This window comes from Sciurus carolinensis, chromosome 2 (genome assembly GCF_902686445.1).
Source record: "Sciurus carolinensis chromosome 2, mSciCar1.2, whole genome shotgun sequence".
Classification (NCBI taxonomy): Eukaryota; Metazoa; Chordata; class Mammalia; order Rodentia; family Sciuridae; genus Sciurus; species Sciurus carolinensis.
In genome coordinates, this window is record NC_062214.1 from 113913193 (window position 1) to 113930999 (window position 17807).

General features: G+C 33.0%; 1 protein-coding gene across 1 annotated transcript in view; it reads right to left on the reverse strand.

Annotated features, from left to right (window-relative positions):
* Positions 1-17807, reverse strand: part of Spred1 (sprouty related EVH1 domain containing 1) — an 81636-nt gene that overhangs the window by 27865 nt on the left and 35964 nt on the right. The window contains exons 3-4 of the mRNA XM_047540360.1: positions 2861-3029; positions 1769-1815 (exon numbers count right to left, since the gene is read on the reverse strand). Coding sequence (XP_047396316.1) covers positions 1769-1815; positions 2861-3029 — 216 coding nt within the window. The remainder of the gene's footprint in view (positions 1-1768; positions 1816-2860; positions 3030-17807) is intronic.

A 17807-nucleotide genomic window follows, 5' to 3' on the forward strand; every position in this document is an offset into this window, starting at 1 on the left:
GCTACACACATAAGGTCTTGCAAACTGTCTTATAGCATTTATTTCCCCACACAATGTTAAATACAGAAATTATGTGAGACCAAATCAGAAGCATAATAAAATGAATAACCAGACAGGTGAGATGGCACACACTTGTAATCCCAGTGACTCAGGAGACTGAGGCAGGAAGATCACATGCTCAAGGTCCAACCAGGGCAACTTAATATGATCCTCTGTGAAGAAGTTATCAAGGATGGTAGCACATTTATAATTTTCTTTCTTTTTTTCTTGACAAGTTATTGCTATGCTGCTCAGGTTGGCCTCAAATTCATGATTATCCTATTTCAGCCTCACAAGCAACTGGAACACACATACCACCATATCTGGCAGCTTCTTTTTTTTTTTTTCCTCTTTAAGTGTTGCTGTAGGTCTCAAATGTTCTAAAACAAACATATTTCAGATTTTAAAAGTATTAAAATGAGCAATTGTGTACATAAAACATTTTGCCATGTCTTTAGGTCAAAACTATTTTAAAAATAATGAGTAGTAATACTTTAGTATGACATATATATGAATTTGGGTATTTTAACTTAGAAAAATATTAATACTTTTTGCAGCAAATATGAAAAACAGAAAAACATTAAAAAGAAAGCCATACTGCTTAGAATTTTAGTTCAAAGGTAAATTGACAAAAATACTTAACATTTTGGCTAAGTAATGAGGAGAGCTGATAACAAAATTTTAATAGGTACATGACAGATATACCTTATTCAACCAATCCCACCATTCTATTATTTAGATAATGCCTTATTTTTATTATCAAATATTTAAGTATATATACACATTAAATCCATGTATAAAAACTTTTGTGTATGTTCTCTTTATATACATTGCTACAAATTTACAAATTGAGTCACTAGATCAAAACTGTTTATATTTTTAAGGTTTTATTTTTTTAATTAAAGTTACTCTGACATTAGTAACATGAGATTTCAAAAGAAATGGATTCTGCAGGTTTCAAAAATTAGAAATGTCAACATGTGAACTGGAGGTTTTAAGTATACTGACACACTGCTTTCTAGAAAAAAAAATTACAATCTGTATTCTCTGTAGTGGGGCATCAACCAATCTCAGAGCATGGGGTGGTATCATTTTTTTAAAAACTTCAGTCATTTGGCAACTAAAACTATTAATTTTCTTAAATTTATATTACCTTTTAATTACAAGTTAGCTAAAATGCATTAGTATCCATATGCTCAACAGCAATCTGCAATTTCTTTTCTATGCATTTTTGTATGGAAGAACCTTCCCTATTTTTTTTTTCTGGGGATGGGGGTCTATGATGTTATGTGTCAATTTGCCTAGGCTATGCTCAGTGCCTATATTTTAGTCTAGATGTTGCTGTGAAGGTAACTTTTTAGACATGACTAACATTTAAATCAGTAAACATGAAGTCAAAGAGATTCCCCTCAGTGCTGGTAGCCTTATTCAAGCAGCTGAAAAAGACTGAGATCTGCCTGGAATGCCAATTTCCAGCATGTGTGCTCGCCTGCCTGCCCTGTGGATTTCAAATTGTGAACCACCACAATTTAGTGTACCAATTCCTTAAAAAAATAAAAAATAAAAAACTCTCCCTCTATACATACTTGTTCTATTTCTCTGAAAAACCCAGACAAATACAGTGTCTTTGAATATTTTTAAATAATTTACAGATTGGCTATTTACTAAGTCTAGTAATTTCCTCTGGATCTTTAATGTTTAAAGATTCTTTTCAAGCCAAACTACTTACTTGTAAGTCGTCTGCTCCTTCAGCTTCATTTTTAGATGCTGGACATCCTAAAAACACAGGTAAAAGTTAATTAAACATAGAATTTCTGTCTTAAGAGTTTATTATTCACTAACTGATGTCATTAAATCCCTTCAGAAGACTGATCAGAAATTGTTCTGGGCTACCTGGCAACCCAGTTAGATATTGGTCACTTGTTCTTACCCCGTTATTAGAAAGTGTTCCCTCTTCTACTGGTAAAATTTCAGATACTTACTAAAGAGATGTTTCTCTCTTTAGAATTTATGTCTTGTAATAAAGATAAAATGACTAATATTTCATGGTAATTTTTCTGAATTAGAAATTAGATTTTTTTTCAAATTCTTTTTTTTTTTTTGGTACTGGAGATTAAACTCAGGGGTACTAATCTTTTTAAAGTAGCTAAGTTATTTAACCAGTTTCATGCATTATGAAAACAATATCTATACTAAGCATTTTCATGTTCTTGTCTGAGGTTTTCTCAAACTAGTTAATTCCTTCAAATTTCCTTATAAAATCCCCTCTTACATATTTTGATTAATTTATATAGAAAGTTATCTCCATTAATAAAGATATATTCCTCCTTAATTAGAAAAAATGTAAATCTCAGTTATTTCTTCCTTTGAGAAAAGAAACTGAGTTTTAATGTGATTTTTTGTTTGTTTAAGTAGGTATTAAGCCAGTTTTACATGAAAATAAATACTTCCTCAAAAATTCACAAGCTTTAGAATTAATCACCTTGACAGACCACATGTACAGGGGAATATCTCACTGGAATTTTAATAGTTCTAACTGGTTCCCTCTTCTTCAAACTCTTACTTTAAAACATTTGTCTTATCTGAAGGCTACTGATATGGCCAAATAACCCAGGCAATTGGTATAGGCTGTGATTTGACAAATATAAAATTGGGTTAGGAGTCCATTATTTCATCTCTACCTATTGTGAGATTCCCAAGCCTGGTCACATAATACAAAAGTTGGTAAGAAGAACTACTTACTGTGGGTCAACTTTTAAGAAAGATGACCTCTACTCTGTATATGTAACAGATAAACTGATATATAATCAAGGAAACCTACCTTGAGAAATATCCTCAATGGCTCTTCGAATGCCTCTATCAAAAGCCCTAGCATCAGCAGGACTTTGAAAGGTAAGGCCAAACTTCTTATCATCAATCTTCCAGTGGTGAAATGTTGGAGTGACCTTATTGTAAATGAGGTCTTTTTTAAGCATACATTCCAAAACCACCTGCAAAAAGTCAGATACTAACATTAACATATGTATATCAAACGCATCTAAGGTAGCGCTTAGTTACAAAATAAAGTGAGAAAATAGTTACAATGTTTTAATAAATAAAAGATAATAAATATTCTAATACAATAAGCTCTTGATCTCAATTTATATCACAAAATCACTCACTAAAAAGCTTAAGATGGGAATCATTAAGACCAGGCAATTTGTAAATAGTATGTTTATCATACATTCATTTTAAAAAATACACATATTCCCACTGCACACAAGATTAAAAAAACAAAACAAAACAAAACAAAAAACAGGAATTATTTTTAGGAAAGAAGCAGAGGCGGCAGTGGTGGTAATAAAAACTTTTTAAAACCACCTCTCTAAATTTCTTAAAAGATGTTAATATTTTGAGGATTTAATGGTCACAGCAGTAGATCAAATTCCTGCTTTGCCACTTTCTCAGAATATATATTAAGTAGGTTACTAAAACTTTTAAAGCCATAACTCCCTCATCTTGAAAATATCAACTGCAATATTAAATACCTCATATTATGGAATTACTGAATGAGCATTCAAGTAAAAAGCTCCAGGAAATGTGTAAAACAATACACCTTTGTTTGATTTCCTCCCATTTTTATTTTGAAATGATATGAAATTTATAGAAAAGTAACAAGAATAACAGAAATTCCTGTCTGTCCTTTACCCAATTTTATCACACTTATTTTTAGCACTCTTTCTTTCTTTCCCTCTGAATATGTCCATATATATACAGACATTTATTTTCTCCTGAACTATTTTAAGGAGCTTACATATATAATATCCCACTGCTCTTTAATACTTGAGTATTAAAGCAATACTGTTCTCTTATGTAATCATTGTACACTGATCAAATTCAGATAATTTAAAATTGAGACACTTTTATCTAATTTATAGTGTATATTCTAATTCTGTCTGGTGTGCCAATAATGACTTTGATAGCATTTTAAAAAACTTCTAGTGCAGGATCCATTGTAGGATTTCAGATTACTTTTACTTATAATGTGTCTTCAGTCTTCCTCAGCCTAGAACAGTTTTCTTAGCCTTTAGTATCCATGCCATTCATAGTACACTTTCAATAAACACTAGTTATCATAATTATCATACAAAAGTAAATCTATATTAATCCTTACAATTAACCTAATTAGAAATTAAAACTACACACCTTAATTATTAGGGAATACTCTAGAAAAAGGCAGGAAGAATTTAAAACCATCCAAATAAATTCCAGATCCCATATCCTATTTTTTTTTTTTTAACAGTACTCATAATGATCAGATGGTTTTACTAACGTGCAGGCAGAGTACTTTTATAACAAGTATAAACCTTATCAGACAACTCCCCTTGCTTCAATGTCTTCAGTCTTCTCAATGCTTTCAAGACTGAGGCCAAAATTCTTATCATAAACTGCTAGGGCCTGCATGAGTTGGTCTTGGTCTATTTAAGCTCCATTCTCACTCTCTACACTCTTCCTAAATGTATGTTCACATTACATCCACCATTCATACCCTTTGGTGCCCACTCAGTACTAGTTCCTCTCTCTGGAACTCTTTTTTCGTCTTAACCTTATAGATACATTCTACTTAAGATTTCAACTTGGAGTTTGAGTGCAGTGGTGCACATCTGTATCCCCAGGGACTCAAGAGGAAGACAAGGGCCAGCCTTGGAAACTTAGAGACCCTATGGCAAAATAAAATGGGCTGGGGCTCAGTGGTAGAGTGTCCTTGGGCTCAATCTCCAATACCAAAAATCAAAATTAAAACTAAAATAAACTCAACTCACATATAACTTCCCAAGTAAAGCCTTTTTTGATCCCTAGATTGGATATAGTCTGATAAGGTCTCCGATGTACTTTACTGTATGCATTTATAATTTTTAAACTGGAGTGACAGATCATTAGTCTAAAAGCTGGATAAGGGCAGAGACTGCCACATTTGATCATCACTATATTCCCAGTCTTTATCATACAGTAGCAACTTTATATTAAGTATTCAACAAATATTCCTCCTCAGAAAAATGTACATTGTTTTTCCAGAAATTTTCAGGTTTTATGTACTCCCCTAGAAACTCCCCTATGGATCATTAATTAAGAACCTGTGATACTTTAGGAATGATTTAGGTTCTAGGCAACCACTGATGCAGTAGAGCCTACTTGTACTTGCTCCTGAGAGTCAAATGTTAACTTTTTAAGGAATTTTGCTGGTCATTATATAAAGCTAAACTATATATCTTTACAATTAAGTTACTCCAAAACCAAAGTAATAAATAGTTAAAACTCATGGTTTCCTAATTATGTTACTGCATCTTACAATTACATATATTCTTGAAACAGTAGTTTATATCTCTCCATCTATATGGTGAAAATACTACATATGCTGTACTATTGCTCATTTTTGTCCAATTCTGCATTCAGTGATGTTATACTGATGGACATCAAACAAGGTGCAATTATGCAAATGCTATAAATCATTGCCTTTGTTCCATCTTCAGAGCTAACTGTTAAATCTTTATCGGCATATCACTAACTATAATGATTCTTAATAGTAAGTTTTATTAATTCCGGAATAAATAATCAAGAAAGTGTTTATAAGCAATGGAATGAAACTGCCTCAACAGTTCTGCTACCCACACTTTGATGACTCTACATGTATTAGAAAAGAATAGACATATATCCATGACTTTTACGAATTAGTTCTTTGCTAAGGCATTTTACACAGATTTATTGTATAAACATTTTGTTGGGCAAGGTGGCATATGCCCATAATCCCAGTGACTTGGGAGGTTGAGGCAGGAGGATCATGAGTTCAAAGCCAGTCTCAGCAACTTCGCAATACCCTATCTCAAAATAAAAAGGGCTACGTATATGGTTCAGTGGTAAAGCATCCTTGGGTTAAATCTCCAGTACCAAAACAAATAAACATTTTGAAGCAATAGTAATGATAAGATTGATAATTAAATTAAGTTCTGGAACTTAAGAAATCCACTATTACATTAGGAATTGCTGCAGTGTTTTTACTATATTCATTCACAAATAGTAGGAAAAGTAGTATTTTCAAAAATTACATTAAATGGAAACTGTGGCATGTGGTGTAATCCTAGCTAAAGGTTAACTATATGCTAACTATGATAAATACAGATAAATAGGTGAATTCTGGAATTCAAGACAAAATGAAAACTACTCAGCAAAAATGTACTAAAACCTAAAATAGTTGAAGGGAGAGGAAGAAGATGTCCCTGTATACTTACTACCAGGCTAAGAAAGAGGGAAGAAGAAGGTGATAAATGAGAAGGGATTTATGAGTAAAAAGGGTCCAAAATAAAATCAATCAGCTATGAAAAGTAGAAGAAACAGGATTCCAAGGATGGAGAATTTGGTATAGTTGAGAGGAATTTTGTGTAGTTGTTAGTTAAGCTTGTGGGCTCAACAGCCAAGACCAGCTGGGTACAAGCCAGTCTCCACTAATTACTCTCCAGCTCACTTCTGAGAATTAAATGATAAAATACATGAAGTACTCAAAACAATGCCTGACATAGTCAATCATCAATAAATACTAGCAGTGATGGTGATGTTAGTCACTAGGTAAAGCCACTGGTCCATGATAAGTTAGCAGACATGAGAGGCTGGGAGTTGTGATTTTTAAGGGGAAATTTTTTTGAGTACAGTAGAGGGAGGTTTTTGAATGATAAGCACAGATAATCTGGACTTAAAAGAGCTTATATGTATAGATTTGGAATTGCTTAAGTTAATCAATTCTAAAAGCAATAAAAATATTTTAATCTCCAAGTTTGTCCTTCATTTGAAAGAAATTCCAGGGTAAGAATTTATGAAAGGAAAAGCGGGGGGGAGGGGACTGTGGTCATTAAATAACTAAAACTTCTAAAGATGTGTTCTATTTTAGGGATATAGAGTAAAACTCCCATCATAAAATTACTGTACTGTTTGCCAGAAATTTTCAAAATAGACCAAGTCAAAAAAGGATATAAGTGCATTTTTGTTTCACTAACAACAACTTATAATTTGGGAATGGAAAGTAAAATTAAATATATATATTTTTTAAAGTAATATATACTTTATTAGTTACTACCTTACGATTAATTACGTTTGCAAATAATATTGTCTAAAAAGCAGTACAGTTGGTAACAGAACAATTTTACTAGTAACTTTCTGAAGTATCTTTAAATCAAATGAAAAAAAAATCGTTTTGATTTTTGAAATAAAAATTCCAAATCAAATTAAATTTACCCAATAACCAAAACTGATAGTTTCTCAGATTTGCCTCACGTTATGAACTTTAGTTTTCTGGATGATTCAAAGCCTAATTCCTTTTATGAAAGATACTGTGATTTCTATGAAATATGAAATTATATTGTTAAAAGTACTTTTTTTTTAACTAAATGAGTTTAGTAAAAATTTGTGTTTAATACTGTGTTCTGAGCTAGGATTTTAGAAATTAAAAAAAATAACAGAAGCTACAATGACAGTGATTCTCAGATAATAATAGTTCAGCTAACACAAAGGAGGAAGAAAAATTATATCACCTTTTTATAATTACAGCACATATTTTAATACACATTATTTTTGTGGGACTAAACCATACAAAAGACGAAATACTTGACAGTCCATCAAACCCATATACACTCACGCAATTTTATTTCCATTCAAAAAAAGACAGTAAATGAAATACTACTAGTATTTAGTTTCCAAACTACAGTAAGCACTCACTTGTACCTAGTTCTCATTAAACAAGTAAATATATAAGAGGCAAGAGAGCACACACAGTATTCAAACAATAAAAATTAGAATACACTGCAGATTGAAGAATAAAACTGAACTGGATGTATAGACCAATGACTACAGGGAACTGAAAAACTGTACACCTGGAAATTAATTTGACATCAATAATATCAAGTAAGAGTAGGAAATGTTGAATGATAACCAAACAAAATAAGACTTTTACATAAAAAAGCATAATGAAATGAAAGTTGAGTTTACTTAGATAAGTGCCTCCATAGATTTCCCATGAGAGCCATAATAAATTGACAAATATACCATCACTGTATGATGTATGATTTAAATATGTCTCAATAAGTAGACAAAACAGACACAAAATTAGGAAAGATAAAGAATATTTGAATATCTGCATTAAAAATTTTGACCTAGGGACACACATAGAAACCTGCATGAAATGAATGCCTAAAAAATATATTCATTAAAAGTACATGGAACAGGGCTGGGGAGATAGCTCAGCTGGTAGAGTGCTTGCCTTGCAAGCACAAGTCCCTGAGTTCGATCCCCAGTACCACCAAAAAAAAAAAAAAAAAAAAAAAAATACATGGAACATTTAAATAAATTAGTCATTTCCTCACAACATATGTCTTGAAAAAATAATTGTTATCACATAGGCTATATTCTCTAAACATAGCTCACAGATGAAAAAAGTTTAACCCTATTCTTTTGAAAACATTTATACTAAAAAAAAAAAAAAAAAAAAAAACAAGGAAATCAGCACGAGAATTAGAAAACCCATAGAATCAAAAGATAAAGCAGTAACCACATATAAACACATGGGCGGCTAGGGGTTGTAGCTCAGTGAGAGTATGTGCTTATGAGTATGTGTGAGGCCATAGTTTTATCCCCAGAACCACAAATACAAAAGTTTGTAATATAAAAATCTTAGAACAGAAAAAAAGGAAATCTGAAAACAAATGAACTCAATGTCAATGTTAAAAATTAGAATAAATCCAAAGAGAGTATTAAGAAATAAAGGTAAAAAGTATAAATTACAAAAACAACCAACACCACCGCCACTACCAACAACAAAAAAACCCATTATACAAAAAGGAAGAACTCCTTCTATCCCATTAGTTTGCCTGCTTAGCTATGGATACAGATTATATGGATTCCTATTTTAGTCAATTACAATAATTTACAAAGAGAACTTTTTCACACTGATTCTTTTGTCTTTTCAAATGATTCTTTTGTTTGCTCCTTTACTTAGTGGCACAAGATATTAGAGGAAGTCTAGGCAAGGAAGTTAAATGTGGGGAAATATTAGGCAAGTCCAAACTTTTTTCAAAATGATTGTTGTGTATTTTTACAATTCCAGTCTATGTCATGAAAGACTGAAAAATTATTCAGTTGATGCTATAAGATCTTGTATTGAAAAAACAAAAATGCTGGAAGAATATTAGGACAGCTGCTTTCTCATACACTGTTGGTGGCAATGTAACATAGCAAGCATAAACAGAATTCTGGCATTTTCTTAAAAAACTAAAAATGTAACTACCACATAGCCTAGCAACTGCACTCTTGGTTACTTAGCCCACAGTAGTCTTATCTGTACAAAAGTCCCCAAATGGAAACAGCCTAGATGTCTTTCAATGGTTAAATAAACTGTGGTACATACATATGACAGAATACTACTCAACAAAATAGGGACAAACTCTTGAGACACTCAACCTAGATGAAACCTCAGTGAATTATGCTGAAAGAAATATGTCAATCCTGAAAAGTTGCATATTTATGATTCTACTTTTATAACATCTACGAAATAACAAATTACAGAAATAATCAAAAAACCGATTAGTGGTTGCCAGGCTAAGGGGGAAGTGGACATGGTTATAGAACAGCAACGAAGGAGGGGTTTTTATCTTGTCTGTGAGAGCTGACACGTGATAAAACTGTATAGCCCCAAATACACTAAAAAAATGACTGAAATAAAAAAATCTAAATATGGTAGATGGTATCAACATCAATATCCTGGTTGCAAATATTATAATAGTTATAAAAAATGTTACCATTGGGAAAACTGGTTAGAGGGTACACAGAATCGCTTTATAGTCTTCTTTTACAAGTCATTATAAAGTTAGATTTCATAAAAATATGTATAAAATTCTGATGGGGAATATAAGGACACTTCCATTCATGATGAAGGATATCTCAAAATAACAACATCAGACTTTTCCACTTAATACTAGAAATTCCTTTAAATTCACAAAGATAGAGATCCTCAATCAACATTATCTAACACTATTCTGAAAGTTCTAGTGAGTATCACAAATAAAAGATGCAGGAAGAACTTTTAAAGATACCAGAAATGATGACAGAGATATCATTTATAACAGCTTCCCAATTTCTTTTTGTTAAAGCTGAAATTTTTTAAAATCCATTTACATTTACAAACACACACACACACAGTATGTATAAAGTCCTCAACTTTGGGCAACCATCTCCATTCTCAGAACTGAATCATGAGGAAGTTGATCTCTGCCCTCCCCACAAGAAGACATGTCTGCTGTTTATTTCCTGAAGATTGTGTGTTTAACTGCACCACCTTCACTGCAACAACCCTTGAGATCCCAAAGCCTCTGGCAGAGTGAAGAGATGCAGGCACAGAACCTTCTCTGAAACGCAATGCTCACAACAGGTGTAGTGCAAGCTTCAAGGTCCACAGACAGGCGAGACTGAGAGCCCAGCCTGGAGGCCCTAGTTGCGGAGGGTGGCCAGCAGGGATGGCATGGTCCTCAGAGGCAGCCATGGCTCCCTGAGGTTCAGGCTCAGAAAGGGCGTGGGTCACTTTAGTAGGTGCTTTGCCCAAGGCCCCTGCTGTGATTTCAAACAGAACTCTGTCAACTTCCATTTCTGCTTTTTCTTCCATTTCTTCTTGGTCATCCATGCTTTCAAAAGTGTCCTCTAACATCTCTTCTATGATCCCAGTCTACCTCTTCTCTTTGAACAGCTCCCTCATGGTAGCCTGGATTTCTGGGATCTTCCAGAAACTGAAAGCTTTCCAGGCTTTCAGTTCCCTGCACCCAGGCAGATCCTGGCAGCTGCCTGGGTAGGGCCACTGAGGACAGGAATCCCGATGTCTGAAGGTGGGCATGATGATCCCCAATTTCTTATGTAGCTATGAAAAGACTTAAATGAATGTACCCATGGAGGACCAAAAAAACAAAAAAAAAACCTGTTTATAGAATTCTGAAAGAATAAACAAATACAGTGCCTCAAAAAAGTTAAAGACAATTAATGAAAGAGCAACTTGTATTAACATATACTAAACTCTATACAAAAGTTATAATAATTTTAAAAGTATAACATTCACCAAAGAATCAAGAGACAAACCAAAAGAATTAAACAGGAAGTGATATGTTGAAACTGGACATCCACTCCCACACCGACACATCCCACCCCACAAGTGGCTTTATTTGGAGTTAAGATTTGTGAAAAGGTGATAAATCAGATCAACAAAGGTGGGTGCATAATTGGACCAGATTGGTGCCCTTGTAATAAAAGAAAGAAATACCAGAGCTCTTTTAGGCCATCTGAGGACACAGCGAGTAGACAGTCTGCAATCTAGGCAAAGCTCTCACCAGAAATGGAATTGGTCAATAACTTTATCTTTGACTCCCCAGCCTACAGATCTGTAAGATTCAGTTTCTGTTTAAGTTATCCAATCTACGTTTTGTTATGGCAGCCTGGACAGACTAATACAGGAAGAACAGCACACAGAAGTTTCCCCAACAGCAGCTGATTTTTTTAATACGGAATAATATCAAACAATCAACTAAATGCCTGGCACATTCAAATTGTAATTTAGATTCTAATAAAACAAAAGGAGTAACGGGGAGAATTAATATGTAAAGCAATAATTTGAGGTCAAAGAGTCTGGAATTTAACTTAACTATTAAAGAGATTATAACAGTTTAATTAGAATATAACAAATGTGTATTAAAAATATACTATATCACAAACAGGTATGAAAGAGAAAGATGAAGACAAGATAATACTGATAAACTTGATAAATTAATCAGTAAACTTCAATACAAACCAATATGTCAATAACTAAAGAATGGAATGATATTAATTAAAAACAAACAATTGAACAGTAAAGAGGAAATGTAAAAAACAGTAAATAGTGGTTTGAAGTAAAGTGAAAGGATTAAGCTGAGGTTGTCTTCAGAAGAGGAAATAAAAGCAACAAGGAAGATAAGCTGGCATATATTCTAAATCTTTATTTTCAAAAACTAGCTATCATAAATCTCCAAAAAGAAAAAAGGAAAAAGATGTTTCTTCTCTTCAAGAAATACAGGTAAGTTTAAAGAATAAATTGTTGTACTAGAACTTCTGGGAAAAAGTTTAACAATTTTACAATTGTACAAAAAGGTATTAATAGCACAATTTATTATCTTTTCAATGGATTGAAAATGAACCGGTAATTTTGAATTGGTAAAACATTACTATTAACAATTCTTCCAGTTCGAATTATTCACAGCAAAACTGGTTTGCCCAGGTACTTTCTCTTACCAATTTTCCTATTTTTCCACCTGTGTCAATAAAAAGGAAAACCATTCACTGCCACTGTTGTTTCCTGAGAACTAGTGAGCTATCTAGGAATATCCTCTAATCCACATAAATTCTTCATAATATACTATCTTCATAGTTTCATATTTACTAATGGAAAAGAAAGAAGGTCATTTTCTTAAGTTTAATGCACAGTACTTTTGATGACCCAAGAATAAATCAGTAAGGCCATACCAAAAATAATTGCCTTTCCTTGAAAAAAGGCAACTGAAGACAAATGATATAAGGGCAAGCTCATAAACCTGCTTTCTGTGTTGAGATAAGAAGATGAGAATGTCTCTAGGAAATTATTAGGAAATACTAAAGAAATATTAGACCCAAGCTTTAAAAAAGTTCATTATGGCAAACAACAGAGAGGTTAGAAGAAGCAATAAAAACAAAACAAACAAACAAACAAAAAAACTGGGAGGCTTAATTGCAGTAGCAAAAGCAAGCTGAGAGAGGGAGAGATGAAAAGGATGAAATAAAACCAAGAATAAAGACCTGCTTGAACAAATGGAGTAATCTCTAGGTTTATGAGTACTGCTGTTGCACATTTTGATATCACATGTTAAAAGAATGAAGAGCCAAGCTACCTGCTGGGAAAAAACCTTTGGTAAGCCACATATTCCCACAAAGGACTAGTATCTAGAATATATAATGAACTCTCAAAAAACTCAACAGTGAAAAAGCAAATAACCCAATGAGGAAAAAGAGACTAAGATTTTATACAGTGTGGCATAAAAACTTTTATGTTTTACTTTTAAGAAAACTCAACATTTGGGTTGGGGATATAACTCAGTTGGTAGAGTGTTTGCCTCACATGCACAAGGCCCTGGTTTCAATCCTTAGTACCACAAAGAAAAAAATAATAATAATAATAATACTCAACATTTGGAAATCTGGACATACAAACAGAAGATGTTATTCATAATATAAATCATCTTCAAACAAATGTTACCTACTTTATCAGGAAGGCCCTCTTTGGATATACTCTTACTTAAATATTAACCAATCCCCCTCCCTCAAAAAACTCCCTATATTCCTTTCCTCCAGCACTACCTAGCATATTATTTATTTTATTAATTTATTTAACCCTCTCTCATTAGAGTGCATATTCCAGTTAAGAATAGAGATTTCTGCCTATGTCCATTTACATATTCCCAATGCCTACAACAGTATCTGGCACATAGTAGCTGTTTAACGTTTGTTACATGATTGAATGACTCACCTTTAAAAAGGGAGTAGTAAAAGGGAATATGAAATTTCTTTGACATAAAAGTAAAAACTCAGCAACAAATTGTCTACTAGGTTATGAATAAGACTAGTTTAAGAGACTGCAGGAAGAAATTAAAAGAAAATTGTAATGAAGATAAATAACAACAATAAGAATAATAAGATACTGAAGCCAAAAGGAATCTAGTGAAATAAGAAAACTGGCAACAAAGTAATAGAAAAAAGCATGAAATTAAAGAGGAGAAGAATAAAAAAGAAATGAGAGGAAATTACAAAATTCCTTAAATGGAACAGTTCTTAGTAACTACCAGATCCAGGAAAGTAGCCTCTTGAAATGAAGACCCAAAGGTCAAGACTGCAAAGAATAATAGCAAAGATGGATGGATGATGAGATGCAGATGTAGAAAAGTTACCTATGAGAACCGATTACTAAAGTCGGTGGATGAAAATGAAAGCTAGAGGATGGTGATTGCAATGGTAATGAGTATCAATAAAGAGATTTATGTATGTGGGTGACAGAGTAATACCCTGAAAGAGGGATGAGGAACAATAACAATTCTGTATCACCTCTACCCACCATTTACCTAACTGTGGTATTCCAGAGAACAGAACATATTTTTCAGGAGACAAAACTGCTAGGAAGGCTGAAGCCTAAGGAAAATGCTAGTTAAGGTAATTAGTTTTTAGTGGAGGAACAATTCTGCAGGATTGAGGTTTCACAATAGAATAATTCACACTTGCATAGTGGAAAAGCTTGGCAGGAAATTCCTATTTTATACTTGTATAAAGTTCAACCCAAGGCAAAAAGATGCTTCCCTGGTCTTTTAAGACTTACTTACGAAAGAAAGGAGATGAATTTCATTTTTAATAGAGCTACTGCTATATTATAAATACTTAAAACAATTATTCTAATTTTATTTTAGTCTCCAGTAACTGGCGAGAAACTCCATTTTGAAAAAAAAAATATATTCTTTTTACTTATTTATTTAGGTACTCAAGATTGAATTCAGGAGCACTTCACCACTGAGCTACATTCCCATTCCTTTTTTTTCTTTTTCTTTTCTTTTTTTTTTTTTGAGACAAGGTCTCACTAAGTTTCTTAGGACTTTGCTAAACTGCTAAGGCTAGCCTCAAACTTAGGACCCTCCTGCTTCAGTTTCATGAGGTACTGGGATTTCAGGTGTGCACCCCAGTAAAAAAATGTGTTCTTTTTAAACAAGAGTACTTTGAGTTTTATGAACAACTTTTTAACCACAACCTAATAATTTACTAATCCTAAAAATAATTCCTCACTCCCTTTGGCAACTTCCTAAACTGGAAATGCTTCTTGTTTTCCCTTTTTCCATTTCAAAATTAGCTTTGTCACAAGAGGTTTATAACCTCGTTTATTCTTGCTTTCACAGAGCATCTTAAGTAATTCAGCTGTTTTAAGACACTCCTACTGACTTATTTACCTTCCCCCACCTTCTGTCATCTCTTAGCAGATATGCTTTTAAAAGAATTACTTTAATTATGTGAGCAAAATTTAAAGTATTTGTCTAATATGTAAACTTAAGAATAGCTATTTTAGATTCCTATAATAAAGAAATACTGTTGGGCAGTAAATACATATTTTAGCAAATTTAATAGGCTACCATTGACAGTTAATTTAGGTAGCTATAAAGAATCTAAAGGTACATTATAATTCAGTGTTTTTAATCTCCATACTAGATACAATTGGCTAAAAATGGTCAAATGACAACCTGTACATACGGTAATCATTTTAACAAAATGTCTCTAAGACAAAAGTGTTGTACTTACAGAAGAACAAACTATTTCTATCATGAGGAATGTAGAGCTTTGTAAAAGTTACATAAGTCAAGTCAAGGTTTAGTTAGTATCTCACAAAATATTGTCCAGAACAACAATATTTTTTATTAATTAAATAGAGAAATCAAGGTTGTGCAGATTTAGAAGGAAATGGACAATACAGTTCATACTCATATACAAGAAAGAGGTTCTGAAAATCTTTCCTTGACAAGGACCATTCTGTTCTATCCTTGAGTATCTGCAAGAAAGATAGTACTTTTACTTTCTCAGGCTGTAACAACCAAGTCTGGTGGTTGTTCCTTCAAATTCTTTCTCAATCGTCAATAAAGCATGAAAGACAATTAAACAGTGCTTTCCAATTCTTTTCTCCTCAGATACACACTGAAAAAAATTGTGTAAGGCAACAGTATGGAGACTGTAGATACTTTAATCCATTAAAGGTGAAACAAGCTGGGACACTAATTTAGAGAAGGATCAAAAGGACAACCTCAGGGTGGGGTCAGGGCTCAGTGGTAGAGCGCTTGCCTAGTATGTTTAAGGCACTGGGTTCAATTCTCAGCACTGCATATAAATAAATAAAATAAAGTTGACTGACAACTAAAAAGATTTTTTTTTTTTTTTAAAGAAAAGGACAACCTAGGAAATAACCTCTCCCTCTACAGACATAATAAGAGAGAGTAAGTTATAGGTAAATATCATAGGAAATTAATTTCTAATCAATTCCAGTAAGAAAATGAATGAATGAATGAATGAATGAATAAATGCTGACTCAACACAGAATGATGCCTTCTTAGAAAAAAGTCCAGGGCAGTCTGTTCTTTGTGATCCCCTCTGTTATTTAAAAAAAAAAAAAAAAAAAGTTGAGTACATTTGTCCCTCAGTATTTAAGGGGATTGGTTCCAGGAGCCAATCACCTCAACCCTGGCCCCAGTAGATACCAAAATGTGAGGATGCCCAAGTCCCTTACATAAAAAGATGTAGTATTTGCCCACAACCTACACAATTTAGATTATCTCTAGGTTACTTATGATAACCTAATACAATGCAAACACTATGAAAGTAGCTTTATGCTCTGTTGTGTAGGGAATAATGGCAAGGAAAAAAGTGACATGTTCAGAATTTTTAAAAAATATTTTATTCCTCAGTTGGTTGAATCTGCAAATGTAGAACCTGCAATACAGAGGACCAATTGTATAATAACCCTTTAGGAAATACAGTAAGAATTATTTCTAGTACATGTAATTGTAAAACAAAGGTTGGAAAAGTCTTCTGCAACAGCACCGTTTCTCTCATCATTAAGAAAAGTTCTTTCCTCTTCACTATGGTTACCAGTATTTATAAACATCCTTAAAATACTATCAAGTATGTCTTTTTTAGCCAACAAATGACCATGTGCACTTTACTGTTTATCTGTTATTTCTTAAAGGTCACAAATTTATTCATGAAGCATTAGGGGCAATAATTTCACATGTACTTATGTAACCAACAGGCAGATGGGTATAGAATCATTTTTATCAGCTTTTACATATGAAAAAACTATGAAAATGAACTGTTTACTTACTGAGAAAAGTTTTAAAAGAAAGCTATCATTAAAATTTGGGAAGACTTCTAGTTAAGTGTACTTCTTAAAAAAAAAAAAAAAAAAAAAAAAGCAGAACCCAGAACAATAGACTAGAAGAAAACTAATCAATAAAAATATCCATGGAAAAGAATATTAATGATCCTGGAAAGCATGAATGTATGTATACTTCAAATCCCTCACTGGATTCTTCAGAAATAGTATTAGAAGTGTATCACCCAGCAGAGGGGGCCATTATCTGCTTATTTCAATGCCACCATCTCATTTCCCTTGAGACTCTGTTACGCTGCTATTGACAATTGATAGTCATGAGTTATTGCCTCTGCCTTTGATCATGTAAGTCCCCACAACCTAGAATGCTTGACTATAGCTAATCCCTTTACAAAATATGGCAACCCTCCATTTTTCCTTTCTGTCTACTCTGGGATGTTGATTATCTCTGTTTCACAAATAACAGGTTTCCTCAAGGAGAAATGACTAGGTGAAATAACAGGTGTTCCAATTCCTGGTCAGTACTTTTAGCAGAACCTATTTTCTTACTAACATATCATGATTCCACACCCTAGGAGTAGATTATGTGTTTCTCTCTCCTCCTTAAGCCCTGTCACAGGGAATAGTTTGTGTTCTTTCTGAATCCCACGTTTATTTTTACTAGCTTTATGTTAAAGTCACATTCAGAACCATCACTGAATCCATCAATCTGAGTTATCTCTGACCAGTCTCACTCCCAAGTTGATACAGATTTGGTCCTTTAATTATTCTAAAATAAACTGCATCCTCCGTT